The sequence below is a fragment of the Balaenoptera ricei genome, chromosome 7 (assembly GCF_028023285.1).
Source record: "Balaenoptera ricei isolate mBalRic1 chromosome 7, mBalRic1.hap2, whole genome shotgun sequence".
NCBI classification, from domain to species: Eukaryota; Metazoa; Chordata; class Mammalia; order Artiodactyla; family Balaenopteridae; genus Balaenoptera; species Balaenoptera ricei.
Window position 1 is genome coordinate 58,757,790 of NC_082645.1, and position 18,762 is coordinate 58,776,551.

General features: G+C 33.2%; 1 protein-coding gene across 6 annotated transcripts in view; it reads left to right on the forward strand.

Annotated features, from left to right (window-relative positions):
• Nucleotides 1-18,762, forward strand: part of UBR3 (ubiquitin protein ligase E3 component n-recognin 3) — a 225,790-nt gene that overhangs the window by 164,503 nt on the left and 42,525 nt on the right. For all 6 annotated transcript variants that reach the window (XM_059928068.1, XM_059928071.1, XM_059928069.1 and 3 more), the window contains 2 exons: nucleotides 4,442-4,527; nucleotides 15,192-15,297. In XM_059928068.1, the coding sequence (XP_059784051.1) occupies nucleotides 4,442-4,527; nucleotides 15,192-15,297 (192 nt within the window). The remainder of the gene's footprint in view (nucleotides 1-4,441; nucleotides 4,528-15,191; nucleotides 15,298-18,762) is intronic.

An 18,762-nucleotide genomic window follows, 5' to 3' on the forward strand; every position in this document is an offset into this window, starting at 1 on the left:
ATAATTTGATTTAAATTTAGTTTGGTAGAAGTTTTGGATTCCTATTTCTTTGTTTAAATATATAAATAATTTATAGAATATATATATAATTTTTTAATAGAAATATTTATAGAAAGCTTGCTGTGATAATGGGAGACTTTTTGAATCAACATATTTTTGTTTTTCTCTTTTATATAGAAGCAGGGACAGATGTCAAATGTTATTTACTAAGGGTGTATATAGAGAAGTGGAGAAAATATGCTCTCCCATCCTCCCATCCTTCTCTGATCCTTAGTGGTAAACTCTAAAGCAACAATATAATGATTCCAAAAGTGAAAGTATATAACCTTTAAAAACGTTATCCTTGGTTAAAATTACCCAGGGCATTGCAATGTTCTCACAGTGAGATTGCATGCCTTCTCTAAGTTTTACTTAATCATTAAAAAGAAACACAAAAACCAAATTGACTAAAAATTAACAAAAACATGAGTTAAAGGAAAAAAGCATGTGTATTCTATTTGAATAAAATGTAACTTTTTCAAGGTAGGAAACCAGGTATAACCAGGTATAACCTTGTTTCATTAAATACTTATGATTACAGATTATGATCATTTTTATGCATAAAAGGTAGTCATTGAAATATTTAGCAGTATTTAAAATGGTTAAGTAAGTAAAATATTTAGAAGTAAAATTAATTTCAGTTATTTAACTTTTGAATTAAATGTTGTGATTCTTAAATGTATAGTTCCTTAGAACGTGCAAATGTATTTGTATTTGACATTAGTAATTTGAATGGGCTACAACCCTAGTTTCCCAGGACTGAATTTCTCCCAGCTGAATAAGTAATTTTGTTTGCTCTTTGGGGAGCTTAAATTTTTTGATGTTTAGAAACAAAATATTTCTAGTGGGTAACTAGCGTGTAAAGCTGTGTCCTTTAATAATTGTTTTTGAGCTATTTTTTATTTTTTGGTAGGACAATATGTATCTCTTTGTTTTTAATTTTATTTGCAAGGTGAAGCCTTGGAGGATTTTCTGAGGGCAGCAAAGAAGAAATTGTTGGAATGATCTCTTTTTGTTGCATTAAAATCAATCAAAATTACTATATTCAAGTTTTAATGTATTTCCAAAAAACATTCTATTGCAAATATCAGTCATTCAAATGGATTATGGAAAATTAATTTTGGAGAAGAAAGCTTTCTTCACTTCAATGCCAATTCATTATTTCATTATTGAAACAATGAATCACACTAATTTGAGTAATTGATTTTTCCAAAGATTTTGGACCCAAGTTATGTATAGCCTAGAGTTATTAGTAAGTAGCACTTAGCCTGTATGTGTGAGAAACATGGAAATGGAAAGAAGGTGAAATGTGAGTAACTGAGATGTAGATGGAGAGACATCTTTAAGTCATAAGTGGGTAAACTGTTCAGTAGAGTGAATGCAGCTTGCTTTATACATTAGTTGCATTATAAGTTTAAACTTTATAAACTAATTATGTTTGAAATAAGAAGAATGCTTGCTAAAACACCAAATTATGAATCCTTTTTAAAACTAAAGGAAGGGTCAACAAGATAAAGATAATAAACTGCAGGGATTAGAGAATCTTATCACTGGCTACATATCAAAACAAAGAGGTGTTCAGGTCCTGGGAATTTTTTGAGCACTTTGCTATATGTACCATCAGGGATATAGAAGCTGCATCTGAAATGGTCCCTGGTCTCCAGGAATTTACAGTTTAGTTGGAGAAACAAAACTAATATACATCAATCTGTATAAAACAATGTAATTTTTTTTAACTTATAAAATATTTAAAAATATAAATATTAAAAAAATATATATTTTTTAAATGGATATATTGAGAAAGTGCTGTAGAACTTCAAAAGGGAAGATGAGCAAATTGAAATATAAAGTGTGTAGAAGCGCTTCTTTCCTGTTCCAAGAAAAGGGAGTTAGTTCTCCCTAACTCTTGGAGGAGTTAGAGCTTGAGCTGAGTATTCGATAATATAGGCCAGGCCATGGTATGGATGAAGATCTTTTCTTCTCTGAGAAATTGAATTAATTGGTCATCTAGTTGGGGTAGGCTCAGGCCTTGAACCCACACTATACCACTATGTGTTTGAGTCTCTGTGTGTGTGTGTTTGTACACACGTTTGTTTTTCAAATTATAGCTCTAAAAATATAAGTTAGTGCCAAACGAGGGGTAGAAGGCATACTTAGTCAAGCAAAAAGAAACTGGAGCATAGTTGGAGGAGTTTTTATATGGGTGTATCTAGGTGGCCACCATGATAGGCTTTAAGCAATCTTTCTTTCAAATGTAGAGATTTTCTCTTCTTTTTTATTCCCTGTCCAAACTAATTTGAATGTGTTTGTGTTAGAAAATATAGAAAGTTGAGTCTACTTTTCTCCAAGAACAAAAAGGCTTGGAAAACTTCTGCTCCCAATACATCTTAATTTTTATATCATCCATTCAGGAGGGCAGAAACAGAATATTGCGTTACGATTTTCAACAGTGAGGGAAAAGCAGACATGGGGCATGTGACACATTTGTGTGTTCTTTTCTCTAGCAAGACTTAAAGGGCCAATTTTGTTATAAATTAAATAAGGAGAAGCTGATGGCTAGGGCTTCTGACATATTGATTTTTTAAATCCTAGATATTATATGAATCCTTTGGATAGGTAGTTTTGTTTTCTTAACTCAGAAGGAATGTTGTACAGGAGATCTTCCAACCATAATCTGAATTAATTACATTTGGTAGTTTTCTTTCAAGTATTCTTTAAAATCAAATTTCTGGTAACATGTTTATCACCCTTTAAAGTATCTTATTTGATGATTAAATAAATAGACTTGTTATTGTATTTATATTTTAATGAATATTTTTGCATATTATGCTGAAATAAAAGTTGACATTCTGGTTCTGACGATCATTTGTAAGAATTAATCGCGTTTCTGGTTAGCTCTTTTAAAAGTACTATCTAGGAAATCTTAGTTATTATAAGAGAATATAGCCATTAATTTTTTTCTACAGATTAGGCAACAGAAGATTTGTGAAAACAAAATGTATTGATCTCATTTATATTCCCTTGATGAAGGAACACATGCTGGTCTCCGCTCGCTTTCTGTCCACTAATATGAAATCCTTGTCCCTGCTTCCTTGCTGGTAGGTTTTTAGAAGTTCAGTGAGCAATGCAAATCACCTGAAGGGTGGAAAATTCCCTTGTCACACAGATGCCCTTATCAGCGGCAACCAGATGGAGCTCTGAACAGGAACATTATCAGTGTTAAATTGCTTTTTCTCCCTCCTGAGTAGAGAGGATTAAAGCATTCCTTTAGAAATGGGTGGCAAATATACAGGTTTAGAAATATTAATATTTTTAACAGTTTGCATTTATAAGTAAATATATGAAAATAACATTTCAAAACATTCTGTGTTCAAGATACAACCAAAACCAGCTCAAAATGTTTTGTTTTAAATAAAATAGGGTTCTATTCTTTCCTGAATTCACTTGCAAAGAGTAAGCTTGAAACGTTGCCTTTTTTTTTTTTTTTTTTTAAGATGGGGGATATCTCACTCTTAGTGTCATATATACATACCTTGGATATAAACTAGTTTATTCAGTTTTAGTTGTGGCAAATAAAGGTGTGTTTAAGTTTATTAATACTGTTGAAATAAAAATACACACTGTCACTCAGAATTTTCGTTTATTATTTTGTCAAAATTGATTGGCTATTTTACTGTTACTGCTTTTGAGTAAATCTTTAGATTCCACATCAGTTTGATTTTTGAAATGTCAGTTTACTAATTATTGCTATTCTGTAAGCTAATAATTGCTAAATATAATTTCAAATCTATATGAACAATATTGTTGTTTAGCAGTGTTAATAGTTATACAATGTATTTTAATAAAACTGTAATTTTAGAAGTCTATAAAGGAGACTGCTGTTTAATTATATGTGTTGTTTATAGCCACTTTGATGTTAGTGATTTTGTTTCTTAATAATGGTTTCTAGATGCCATCTGAGCTCCAGTGAGTGATAACTATTTCTCTGATAGAAAAATTGGTATGCCCTTGTGTGTTATATGCCAGTAACCACCTAATCAGTGGCTGCCAGAGTACAGATTCTTCCATCAGATTCATATGAGGGTTTTTGAAATGTGTTGCAGTTTTTTTCCTTAAGGCCTAGTTTTTAGTATTTGCCAACATCTGGGATTTTGCAACAATTACACTGTGACGTGTGCAGTTTTGCAGGTATAAATATGAACATATAAGTAAGGGTAGATAAACTGTTCCCCTTTTAAATTTCTAAATATCAGATAAAATATGATTATTACTGATATTGCATAAACTATAATTTTTCAAATAATAAAGTTGAAGAACTTTAGGTTTATTCAGACATATCAATAGAACAAAAAGTATTACTTCAATCTAATGACTGAGATATTTTTTAATGCTTTGCTTACAGAACCAATTTGGAACTTGAATTAATTCATCGAGGAGGGAATTTATGTTCAGGTGGTGCAAGCACAGCTGGTAAAAGGTCTTGTTTAAGTAAGTCTTAAGCAGTGCTAAATTTTAAAAAATTTCTGATTATTTCATTTTGAAAGCATATAAAGGCAAAGTGGTCTTTTGATGTATTTTCAAATTCTTTTTATGTTTTGTATAATCAATTTTAATAGTGATTATATGCTTTAAATGGTTAATCTTAGAAGAATCATGAACATTTAGCTCTTTCTATACTATGATTGGTCAGTAAATAAATGTCATAGTAATTAATCAGAATTACGTTGGTTCAAAATTAAAAGTGTATTATTCTCAACGATAAAAAATTTTCCTCAAACTTAAATTCTTTTAAAGAATTTTTATGTTGTCTGGACTTAAGAAAATTTTTATAAAGACAATTTGTGTCACCTACAGATTTCTATATAAATAGCTGCTCTTAATCAGTGAAGGCATTTGTACTGTATTTTGATGTGCACAAATGTATTAAAATGTATTAAAATTGTAGATGTTTACTTTTATTTATGAATATGCTTTATATTGTAAACTGAGCATGATTCTTCAGTACTTTTTGTAAGGGTATATTTCTGAGAAGTATCATTTGGAACTTAAAGTAGATTTTTCATGAGCATGGTTTTGATGCTATCACTGTGTAGTCATTATTTAGAGAATTAATGTGAATACTAGGGGTAATATTATTTAATGTCATGTACAGTTAATTATTGGTCCCAAATCAATGGAGTTAAAATACTTCCTAATGTGATTGATATGGGGAATAAAAATTGTTTAAAACATAATATATTTTTTTGAAAAATGAATATATTTTCTTAAATGCTAAAAATATTAGTAATTATTTAAAATTATCAATATATATTAGTTTTTCAAAAATACATGTATATTATTTTAAGAAGATATATATGTAATTTTGGAATGATTTCAGAGCAAAGGACTGATCAAAAACACCTTGAAATTTCTAACATAAAGATATGAACTTATGTGAAATTTAACCAAGTTACTTTTAAAATTCTTACTAGTTGTACTAGATTTTGATATTTTATTTTGTGGTATCACTTTGTTCCTGGAAATTTAAGGTTTTGGAATTTATTTTTTACTGAGTATTCAGTATTTACTGACCCCTTGATGTATACTTAAACCCTACTTGTGCCCAGTGATTTAGTATGTTTTATAGAAGTTGTTGATAAATAGGAGTTTTAGCTTCTAGTCTGTTTGAATTGGCAGAAACTATAATTTCACTTACATAAATTATTCTTTCTTGTTAATTTGTTGTTTGGCATTGGCTGATAATATTCCAGAAACTGTTATGTGAGAAAGTGTTTAGTAAAGGAATTTTAGTTTTATGCTAGAAAGCTACTTTTTCCCCCCTCTGAGGTACTTAAATTTATACAGAGGCTTGTAAATGATGAACTTAACCAGAATGCTAAAAATAGTAGTAAAAGTCTAGCAGCAGCCACTTCAATTATCACCCTCAATTTTAATTTAAATTATTAAATTGATAGTTACTTCCAGACTTTTGTTTCTTTTTATTTTCCCCTTTAGTGAATAAGAGATTTCAAGGTGCCAGTATAGAAGAGGTTGTGATGAAGCTTATCCTAAATATAAGTTAATACTGTTTTTAGTTTTCTTTTTTTCCTTATCAGTTATGTTAGTTCTTTTTCCCCCCAGCTTTATTGAGGTATGATTGACAAATAAAAAATTTTATATATTTAGGTTGTACATGATTTTTTTGATTTTAGTTTTCATATCATGTATTGTTCAGTTACTTATGCATTATTTATTCTAATTATTTATAAAAGAGCTCTATAAATCATGTATGCAGAATGTTATATGTTCTATAAAATCCCACGATTTTGCAAGTGTATAAACTTAATGTATTTGTTATTTACTCAAGCCTAACTCAAACCTAATTTAAGTTTAATGCAAGAGCATATTGAAGGTGTTTCATAGGATCTTAGATCAAATATCTCATTTTTTTCATTTTCCAGTAGAACTCTAATGGTATTAGTAAATAAAAATTTCACTTTTTCTCTAGAGCCTATTCATAAGTTAGTATTTTCCTTTTCCCATTCATTACTTTCTATGGCCTCTTAAATATATCATTTTTAAAATGTCTTTTCTCATTTTCATAATATTTTGGTGAAAGAGAATGAGAAAATGCTCCACTAATTAAGCAAATGATAATGGAAGTTACACTTTTGGAGTAATGTTCCATCACAAATTCCTGATGAAATTGAAGTTTAGTTTAGTCGAGAAAAAATTTAATAAATTTTGTCTTGAATGGCTTGTGTAATGCCCGATAGATAATTATCGATGGACACATACACACACACACACACACACACACACACACAGTTGGGGCGGGGCACAGCACAAGATTGACCTATTTACAACAATAAAAGCAGAAAATATTACTGGCCAAATTTCTACTGAGAAATCAAATTGTCATGGAATAATGCCATTCAGCACTTCCATATTCAAACAAATTTTTGAAGTATTGAGATAAAATGACCAGTCCAATCAGAGTAAAAGTTCATTCCTAAAGACATGTCTGGGAAATTTTCCACAGTAAAAAATGAGCAAAATTAATTCACACAGCAGCATACTATGATATTTTAATTATACCTTACGTTTGCAGTTTTAAAGTTTAAAAAGTGCTTTCACATAAATTATTTAGTCTTTAGAATGACCATGTTAAATAGGTGTTATCTCTTTTTCATAGAAAAGAAAGCTGGAGTTCAGAGTGATTGCATTGCCAAGTCATATAGTTGGAAATGTCAAAGCTTGCAATTGAACCCAGTTCTCTGACATTAAATTCAGTTATGTAAGACATATCTCTTGCCCTTAAGTGTCCCAAAAGATGCAGAACCTTTAAAAACTTTCACCCCTGGGCTTAGTCAAGGATATCCTACTGCACACTGTTGCCTTGGAATATTTCCAGGATCTCCCATGCTATCCTTCCTGTTACCTTGCCTATTTTCTTTTGCCAGCCATTCACTGTGAATTCTATTTTTGTTTTGGGCCACTCCTTCAGACATTTTCTCAAGTCCTCATTCCTTCTTCCTTGGATACCAGTTGGTTCTCCTTTATTTTTTGCCAGTTTGCTGGCTGGTTCCCCCTTGCTCCTGGTGTGAGCCATCTCATCAGCTCCCACATGCAGCTCTGCTCCTGATTTCTAGGTCCGAGCTGTGGACCTCCTCTTTATTCACTGGAAGGTCAGGCATTAAGGACCTTGTATTCAGCAGATAAGACTGATTCTAGACAATTTATTGTAAGATAGAAAGTGTTAAGCTCTAAAGTGGGGTATGGATAAAGTTCTAGAAAATTTGGAGGTTTGGGATCATATCTAGCTTGTAAAATCAGTGAAGCTTTTGGCGGACATGGCATTTGAACATGGTTTTGAAAGATGAGTGAATTTGGAGTTTTTGTTACAAATTGGTATATATACTGATAAGTACCACCAACTTGGTTAGCAACAGATGTAGGACAAAGCAGATGCAAAAATTGAAGGCATAACTTTTTATTAAGAATATTTTATTAAAGTTACTCAGTTAATTTCTTCATTCAAGTGATTTGAAAGTAGACATGGAACGCCATAGATTCCAGTGAAGTTCACAGGCTTTCAACACTTTTTGCCATGATATTCTTAGTGTATTTCTCAAACAGAAATTGTTGAAACCAGTGGCTGGGGTGGGGTTGGGAGGAAGAGGTGTCATTGATAAATTATTAATATTGGAGGATAATTTTTTTAAAATTATCTTTAGTTAGATCAACATCTTTCTATATCTTTGAGTCTGAGCTTTCTGCTTATTACTGTGGTTTAACTAAGGAGCCAAAGTTCATATCACAAATGGATTTCATGATTTTATAGAGATAAAAATTAAACTTTAGTCAAGAAAGGTTGAGGCAAACCCTTGCTTTGACATTTTCATTTGAGGTGCTTTAACTTAATTTTGACATAATATATGATTTTTTCAAGAAATGATGCACACAGTGGAAAACTGCCCCCTGTGTTTGTTATTCATAGAAAGCAATCCAGCTTAGATGTGTGCATGCAGCATGCAGCTCAAAGTAGTTTTAGTTGCTCAAAGAATGAATTTTTGGAGAATTCAGAGTTAGAGAAAATTATTTTGATGTTAATTTCACCCTGCAGTAAGGCTTCATAAAGATATTGTTTAATATCACAAAATTGCTATTAAGTAGTCTAATCTTATTCTTTAACAGTGGTAAAATTCTGATATCCATGGCTTAATAAGGTCCTTTCAGATTTAAAAAACTATGAATTCTACAAATAGGTTGGATCACAACTTTTGTTCTGTTCTTTTTGTTATCCCGTAACAAGAAGAAAATTTGGCCACCAAATTATTATAGTGGTCAAAGTACATAAATTAATACAAAAATGTAGAAATTGCCTTCAGACTCCACTCTTCATGAGTGGGCAAATAGTTTAATGGCAAGCTTATTTAATCTCATGGCTTCTGTTCTTCAAAGTATCCAACCAGAGGATTGTTGTAAGAACTCAGTTTTACAATGTATGTTCAAGTCTTCATAGACTGTAAATCTCAACATTACTGTTTCTACTACTTTAATACTACCATCATCAAATTGGGGGTGGGGGTGGGTAAGGGGGCCAGAAGCAAGATAAAAGTTAATTTTCAGCCTAGTCTTTTTTTTTCTTTAAGGAAAGCACTTAACAAACCTTAAGTTTGACCTGTTAAAAGATGGAGTTAGAAGGACAGAATGGGATTAAAGACTGATATAGCTTATTTATTGGGAACAAAATACATTGTTAATTTGGGGTGGCCTGGGTTAGAGGTGTGGTTTAAGATTTTGAGCTAAGAAGAGTGGCTTCAGCTATTCTTTGAAGTTTTTCTGCAGGTCCTGTGCTTTGTGGCCCATCCTGTGGGCCTGTGCTTTGTGGCCCATCCTGTAGGCCTTCCTGTGTTAATGGTGTGGTTATTCCAGGAACTAAGTTCCACAGATAATAATTTCCACTGTCAGGGCGTAGGGGTCCTGAGATCTTGGTTGGCTTAGGGCAGGGCAGCTCCTTTTTTCAGCAGGAGCTGAAAAAAGTTTTCAGGTTCTTACTTGGGAGTTCCCTCCATCTTTCCACAGGTCATTTCTCAGGACTGTGTAGAGGAACCGAGGAAGCTGACTCTGCTGTGAGAGGTGTATACCCACACCAATTATATTCCCCCTAGGATAAATGGGTCAGAACCATTTCCTTACTTTGATTATTCAGTTAGAGAGAAATTGAAATTTTTTTTTTCATGGTAATTTAGAGAGTCATTTGGCTAGTTGAAAGTTTTTTCATTGACAAGTATTTAATACTTGCAGTGATAACTGCACTGATAGAACTAAAATTTTGAATGATCTGGAAATGCAGACCCAGTTAAGTTTACCTTAGGTAAATTTTAACAGTGGTACAATTTTAGACAGAACCAATTTCTAAAAGTTTTTAGGATAAGTCTTTCCTTTAATATGTATTTCTGTCTTAATGACCAGTATGAGTGTTATACTAAGAAATAATCTGCCTGTTTAGAACTCTTACATGTTTATAAATGACTGACAGAGACACAGAATTTCCAAGCTGGTACTGAGCTCAGTAAATATCTGTTTCGAAAGCATTTTGAAAAATATGTTATGAAAAACATATAACATATAACAAAAACGTATGTAACAACTTCGCGTTCAATTTCCTTAAGTGGATACTCCCCAAGTCATAAAAATTGGCATAACGGTGTTTCGTGTGTGTGTATGGTATTCATAGCCATACGTGTAAAACTCTTAATTTTACAATAAAGTTGGAGTTATGTTTTTATTTTATAGATTTTTTTTGGTATAATAGTCTTACTTTAATACTGATACAGATAAAAGAGATTGCTAAATCTTACCTTTTTGTTCCAGCTGAGAGTTCTTATATTTAAATCTTTGGTTTTTTTCAACGACAAATCAGTCTTTCAATGGTGTTTTCTGTTTTAGTAATGATATGTTTCTCTTGTGATTAAGTACATTATAATACCTTAGACTTGTCCCGGTTGTAAAGAATTTGATTAGGTATTGCAGAAAATAGAGTTCATTGTCCCAGGTGAGTTGTCACGGCAACCAACATGGGGAAGAAGACAGTGGGAGCAAGTAAGTCAAGCACTACTTTAGTAGTTAGAGTTGAGAGGTCACTCTCTTTGGGGCAGTGAAATTAGGGCTAGTTAATTGGCCTCTTTCTTGGTTACTAAGGCAGTGTGTCATTACAGCAGAAAAGGAAGAGCATAAATCCATCATGAATTTTAGGCTTATATTGTATGATTTTAAAAAATAGGATTGTTGACATATTCATACAATATTCAGCATGCTTAAAAAAAAATCCTATTAAATGTCAAGCACTGTGCTAGCCTGGGAAGTACAAAGAGGAAAAGAAACAATTGTCTTTTTCAGGGAGATTTCACCGTCTCATAGGAGAGGAAAATGTGAAAAATAATTACAGGGCTGTATTAGAAGTGCTAAAATAAAGGTAACTCAAGTGTAGAGAATGCATAAAGCAGGGGATGATCACATCTGTCTCAGGTTGTGGTATTAGAGAAAAATTTACAGAGGAGCACTTGAACTGGCTCTTGAAAGATGAATCAGGTTTGCCTGGAGAACAAGAAGATGCTATTCTAGGCTGAGAGAACATCTTGCAAAGACAGAGTGAGACAATATGACACATTAGGGAATAGTTGCTAAAGTAAAGGGAGGAAAGAAGGTTAAGTAATAAACCAGAAAAAGAAGATAGGGGTTATCTCATGAAGCGCTTTCTATGCCTGTTCTTTCAGTGGTTCACCAACCATTTATGAGATAATATGAATAGATTTCCTGTTTACAGGAATTGGAAGGGGGTGAAACAAAAGACGTAAAACTGAATGAGGACATTGTTGAGTAATCTAATTGAGAAATGATGTAGGGGTGGAGTAGAGTAGAAGAGGGGTCATAGGAGGCAGAACCAATAGGATGGGTAATCAACTGGCTATGGAGGGCAAGAATGTGGGAGATGACTCCCAAGTTTTTCCTTGGATGTTTGTATGGGCAGTGATGTCATTCACTCAGATGGAATTATAAGAGGAAATGAATATTGGAGCTAGGCTGGGCTATATAATCAGTTTAGTTTTGGATATATTGATCTTTGTGGTGCCTGTCAAACATCTGAAGTGCTAGAAAAATTTGTGAATTGTAAACTTACAGGTAGAAGTGGAAGTTGAGCTTATGTGAAGTAGCGTGTGCAGAATGAGAGGGAAAGAGGGCTTAAAAGGGATCCCTTTTCCTTTCTTATGGAGAATGCCACCTTTTAGAGTTCAGTAGAGGAAGAAGAACACTTACAAGTAATTGAGAAGAAGCTGGGGGAGAACCAAGGAAGAGTGGTACCAAAAGTTCAGGGGAGGAGAGAGAAGAGGTTAAAAATATATGTTAATATTTTGTATAAAGTGGTAGTTTTATGTGGAGACCTAATGTGTCTAATGTAGTCATAATCTCTAATTTAGCTGTATTATCTCATTTATAAGTATTAAATTTATTTTTTTGGAATTTATCCTTAGAAACCATATATGTATGTACATGTATATAAACACTGTCTACATACTACAGATGTATGCTCTTACCATAACTACTATCACTTAAAACAGCCCAGAAAGTTGGTATTATCCCCGTTTTGCAGATAATAAAACTAAGGTAATTTGCCCAAGGACACATGGCTAGTACAGAGCTTGGATTCAAAGCCAGGACTTCCTGGGTCCTACTAGGCAGTGGTGCCTGTTTATTGAAATCACAGCACACCTATAAGTTAATGATGTTTCTCATTTCTAAACCCTTTTATAAATGTAGGTCTAAACTTTAGAACTTTAAAATCTGTCATTCCAAAAAAAGTTATCTATTTCTTTTGCTGTTATTATTCAAAATTTTAATAATGTGCTTTCTTGGTATAATTGCTTTTCAACTTTTAAAATGTCATGAACATAGTTGGTGTTTAATACATTTTTCTATTATTTTTTAGTCTTCAACTTTTTGATATGATCAAAGGTTCTCTTCATCCTATGTCTGCTACTGTCAATATGTGTTTACTATAGAAGATTTTTTTTAAAGCCCTGATTCCTTTATTAGAGAATGGTATTTATTTTATTATTATCATTTTTAATTTTTTTGGCTGTCCCACATGTCATGCAGGATCTTGGTTCCCCGACCAGGGATCAAACCCGGGCCCTTGGCAGTGAGAGCACAGTGTCCTAACTACTGGACCGCCAGGGAATTCCCTCAAAGATATTTTTGTTGCTAAATAAATATTAGAGTTCATTCTTACTGATAGGTCTCAGACTAAATTTTTAAAACACAGTGAATTATATAAACATAGTGAAAAGCATTGATTGTTATTTGGCTTATTCTGTTTCTTGTTGAAGTTATCTGCAGTTTCCAGGATTGTTTTTGAAAGGTAGATGTACCTCATTAGATATGTTATCATCCTTCAGTTCTAGTTAAAACTAATACCAAAGACTCTTGTTATTTATTGTATTATAGCTTTAGAAGATGCTGCAGGGTTACAGTCTCAGTTTTTCATAGGAATGGAAAGTGGTGTGTGTGTTACAAAAGGAATTTTATACTTTTCTTTTAATCATAAAAACCCCAAGGAGAACTGGAATGGTAGAAATAACTAACAAGTAGGAAATCTTGAATTCTGTTCTTAGCTTTTCCAATAAATATTAGGGTGACCTGGCAAGGTACTTCCTTTCTCTGGGCCTATTTCCTCATGTGTAGAATGAGGCAATGTAAGAAGATAAAAAAGTTTTCTTCTAACATTTGTATTTCTTTAATTATGGTAAAGGCTAGGAAAGTAGGCAGATTACAACATTACTTTTATGCTGGCCATGGTTTCAGTGCAAAACAGGTTAGTAAAATTGCAATGTCTATGCTTTTGATTAAATCAAAACTCCAAGTTAATTGACTTTCATCTTGAAAGGAGATATTAAAGAGAGCCCTTTGATTCACTTAAAACCTATATAAGAAGAATGCAAAACTTCTCAACTTGCAACTTGAGTTAATCTTAATATTTTCTGCTAGAGGAATTTATTTTTTTAAAAACATTTTTAGGTTTTAGACACTTTTTTAAAAGTTATAAATTATATACTTCATAAAAAAGTCTCTTATGTGTAATTGAATTGAAATAAAATTAAAATGACCAATATATTTTTCATCATGTTATTTCTCTGCTAAAAATGTCTCTTGTTCTTAGTGTTATCAATGGAACCAGATTACTAGAAAAACTGAAAATTTGGGAAACTTGTCTCAAAACTGGGCATAACAGTGTTACCTACCTGGTAGAATTTTTGTGAAAATAAATTGAGATAATCCATATAAAGTGATTATTAAGTAGTGCTTGGCGCTAATAAATACTCAGCTAGTGTTAACCATTAATAGGATGAAGAAATTTTAAGAGGATTTAGACTATACATTGACTTATAGACAAAAGGTGAAACAGGATATGGTATTTAGATTCTTCTGTTTGTTATAGAGACACCAGATTGAAACAGTTGTATGTACAGAGTGTTAGGTTCAGCTCCCCTGCCCACCTCCCATTTCCTCTACCCTGCCCCACAGAGTGGAACATTTATTTTGTTCATCTTATAGCTCTCATGTCTTATAAATAACTTCCCCAAGCTACTATCACCACTAATATTACTCCTCCTCCTCTTCCTCCTCCTCCTCCTCATAGTGATGGATCTCAAGTTATTCTCAAGTATAGTTAATTTCCAAGTCAGTTGCTCAGAGAAACGAAATGTTGTTTAGTTTTGAATATTTTAATTTAGAGGGTGACAACAATATGTTTGTGTCATTTGGCTTTTTTCTTTCTGGTTTTAAGAATTAATTTTAATCACATGTCAAAAAAGTATTATCTAACTTTCTAGAAAGTGAATTTTGATTCATTTTAATTCAAATATTTTGAGTAATAGCAGCAGAATAATTTAGTCCAGTCCTTGTCATTTATACCAGAAAATGGACATGTGATATAAAAGCAGAATTTAGGATTTTTTTCCCAAATAATTAAAAAATTTTAAACAAAATTTTCTTTCTAAATGCCATAGCAGAATTTTGTTGAAAGCTAAGACTGGTAGACTATTATCATGGTTTAGGTAGAAGAAATGAAAATAGCCAGAATAATCCTCTTAAATAATCTTATTTCCATTATTTTTTCTTAATGTTGAATCAAAAGATGATGAAGTCACAATTAAATCTAATGAATATTTAGGAGAAAATATTAGGTAAAGAAAGATATTTACCTAACAGTGGTTTATATGGAAGTTATTGTCCATATTACTCAGAGTAGGGTATTGAAGATAATCGTGAATTTTGGTTAGGAGATCACAATAGTGAGAAGTACAAGTTACCAAGCCTGAAGCATAAAGCCAAGGAAAAGTAGGTCTCTGACAGGAGATGAAGAAAACAAACCATTCCTGTATTAAGATTGAGCATAACGACAGTCCAAATTCTAGTACAGTTTATTTGGATATATATTTCAGAGTTTACCTTAAAAGAGAGCATGAAGTAGTTGGTACTTAAACTTGGTGAATTATAATTATAAGGATAGGAAACATTTCCTTATAAATTAGCTAGAAATTTTGCCTGAATATTGTTCTGGACAAATTTTGTGAACCTTCTAATTACCTTTTCTTCAATTTTTTTAGATCAACTGTTCCATGTATTAGCCTTGCACATGCGGCTTTACAGCATTGATTCTGAGTATAATCCTTGGAGAAAGCTCACACAGTTACTAGAAGAGATGAATTCACAGTAAGTATTATTGAAAGATTAAAATCAATTAAAACTGTTTTTGAAAAATAGTTAAGTATAAAAATAGGATTGAAGTTCTTTATAAATGTGTGAATTTTCCTTATGAAACACAGAAATATATAATAAAAACTGAAAACAGTTTACCATTATACTTTCTGTAAAAATTGCCTAAAAATTCCTACTAAGTGAGAAAGTCTTTTAAAGAATTTCATTGGTTTTTATGCAGACAAAATATTCAGATAGAGGCACATAATGGCTGGTAGTCTTTCTTTTTATGTCAGAATTGATCAGTGGGTTCAGGTAACCGTAGACTGATCCTGTCATTGTAAAGTTCCCCATAGCCTTTCACCTAATGATTTTTGAAACCTGTGATTATTCTTGCCTAAATCCAGTATTTCATTAGGTACTGAGAAATAGTGATTTTAAAAAACCACAAAAAATTTTCCTTATGATTTATTAGCTAGGTTGTTTTTATAAAGAAAAACTTTCCCAGTATCAGCTGTTTGGTTACCCTGAAACATAGTTTGGCAAGATGAATGCTTAATTCTTCCCTATTTATAAATCTTCAAAGAAATGAGTTGATACCCTAGCAACTTCCAGTGGTGACTGATAAGTTGTGGTTACTATGATCTCATGGATTTTTACATACTTGATGTGTTTCACTCCATTTCAGACATTCTTTTCTTTAAAATTTTTTTTCTTTTTCTTTTCCTTTCTTTATTTTTGGCTGTGTTGGGTCTTCGTTGCTGTGAGCAGGCTTTCTCTAGTTGTGGTGAGCAGGGGCTACTCTTCGTTGCGGTGCGCGGGCTTCTCATTGCGGTGGCTCCTCTTGTTGCGGAGCATGGGCTCTAGGGCACACGGGCTTCAGTAACTGTGGCGTGTGGGCTCAGTAGTTGTGGCTTGTGGGCTGTAGAGTGCAGGCTCAGTAGTTGTGGCGCACGGGCTTAGTTGCTCCACCGTGTGTGGGATCTTCCCGGACCAGGGCTCAAACCCATGTCCCCTTGCATTGGCAGGCGGATTCTTAACCACTGCGCCACCAGGGAAGCCCCATTTCAGACATTCTTTTCAATGCAAATTGCTTCCTTTTAGGTTAGTGCGAATCCCTTTAGGTTGGCTATTGTACTTCAACATGATCAGAGTAGTCTTTGATAATGCCTTTGCTTTCTGACACAGTAAGTTGACCTGGGTTTATTTTGTACATTTTCCACTCTGTACCTGGAATCAGCCATTTCTCCATGTAGTTCCTTTTAATGGGAAATGGTATTTAGATATCACAATCTGGGTGCTAAGGGTTATCCATAGCTACTGTGCTATTATTGCTTATAGGCCATTCCAGTGGACAGGATTAGGAAATTTTTTTTTTTTTTTTTTTTTTTTTTTTTAGTTGTTTGTTTTTTTATACTGCAGGTTCTTATTAGGCATCAGTTTTATACACATCAGTGTATACATGTCAATCCCAATCGCCCAATTCAGCACACCACCATCCCCACCCCACCGCAGTTTTCCCCCCTTGGTGTCCATATGTCCATTCTCTACATCTGTGTCTCAACTTCTGCCCTGCAAACTGGCTCATCTGTACCATTTTTCTAGGTTCCGCATACATGCATTAATATACGATATTTGTTTTTCTCTTTCTGACTTACTTCACTCTGTATGACAGTCTCTAGATCCATCCACGTCTCAACAAATGACTCAATTTCGTTCCTTTTTATGGCTGAGTAATATTCCATTGTATATATGTACCACAACTTCTTTATCCATTCATCTGTTGATGGGCATTTAGGTTGCTTCCATGACCTGGCTATTGTAAATAGTGCTGCAATGAACATTCGGGTGCATGTGTCTTTTTGAATTACGGTTTTCTCTGGGTATATGCCCAGTAGTGGGATTGCTGGGTCATATGGTAATTCTATTTTTAGTTTTTTAAGGAACCTCCATATTGTTCTCCATAGTGGCTGTATCAATTTACATTCCCACCAACAGTGCAAGAGGGTTCCCTTTTCACCACACCCTCTCCAGCATTTGTTGTTTGTAGATTTTCTGATGATGCCCATTCTAACAGGAGTGAGGTGATACCTCATTGTAGTTTTGATTTGCATTTCTCTAATAATTAGTGATGTTGAGCATCTTTTCATGTGCTTCGTGGCCATCTGTATGTCTTCTTTGGAGAAATGTCTATTTAGGTCTTCTGCCCATTTTTGGATTGGGGTGTTTGTTTCTTTGATATTGAGCTGAATGAGCTGTTTATATATTTTGGAGATTAATCCTTTGTCCGTTGATTCATTTGCAAATATTTTCTCCCATTCTGAGGGTTGTCTTTTCGTCTTGTTTATGGTTTCCTTTGCTGTGCAAAAGCTTTGAAGTTTCATTAGGTCCCATTTGTTTATTTTTGTTTTTATTTCCATTACTCTAGGAGGTGGATCAAAAAAGATCTTGCTGTGATTTATGTCAAAGAGTGTTCTTCCTATGTTTTCCTCTAAGAGTTTTATAGTGTCCAGTCTTATATTTAGGTCTCTAATCCATTTTGAGTTTATTTTTGTGTATGGTGTTAGGGAGTATTCTAATTTCATTCTTTTACATGTAGCTGTCCAGTTTTCCCAGCACCACTTATTGAAGAGACTGTCTTTTCTCCATTGTATATCTTTGCCTCCTTTGTCATAGATTAGTTGACCATAGGTGCGTGGGTTAATCTCTGGGCTTTCTATCTTGTTCCATTGATCTATGTTTCTGTTTTTGTGCCAGTACCATATTGTCTTGATTACTGTAGCTTTGTAGTATAGTCTGAAGTCAGGGAGTCTGATTCCTCCAGCTCCATTTTTTTGCCTCAAGACTGCTTTGGCTATTCGGGGTCTTTTGTGTCTCCATAGAAATTTTAAGATGATTTGTTCTAGCTCCGTAAAAAATGCCATTGGTAGTTTGATAGGGATTGCATTGAATCTGTAGATTGCTTTGGGTAGTATACTCATTTTCACAATGTTGATTCTTCCAATCCAAGAACATGGTATATCTCTCCATCTGTTGGTATCATCTTTAATTTCTTTCATCAGTGTCTTATAGTTTTCTGCATACAGGTCTTTTGTCTCCCTAGGTAGGTTTATTCCTAGGTATTTTATTCTTTTTGTTGCAATGGTAAATGGGAGTGTTTCCATAATTTCTCTTTCAGATTTTTCATCATTAGTGTATAGGAATGCAAGAGATTTCTGTGCATTAATTTTGTATCCTGCAACTTTACCATATTCATTAATTAGCTCTAGCAGTTTTCTGGTGGCAGTTTTAGGATTCTCTATGTATAGTATCATGTCATCCGCAAACAGTGACAGTTTTACTTCTTCTTTTCCAATTTGTATTCCTTTTATTTCTTTTTCTTCTCTGATTGCCGTGGCTAGGACTTCCAAAACTATGTTGAATAATAGTGGTGAGAGTGGACATCCTTGTCTCGTTCCTGATCTTAGAGGAAATGCTTTC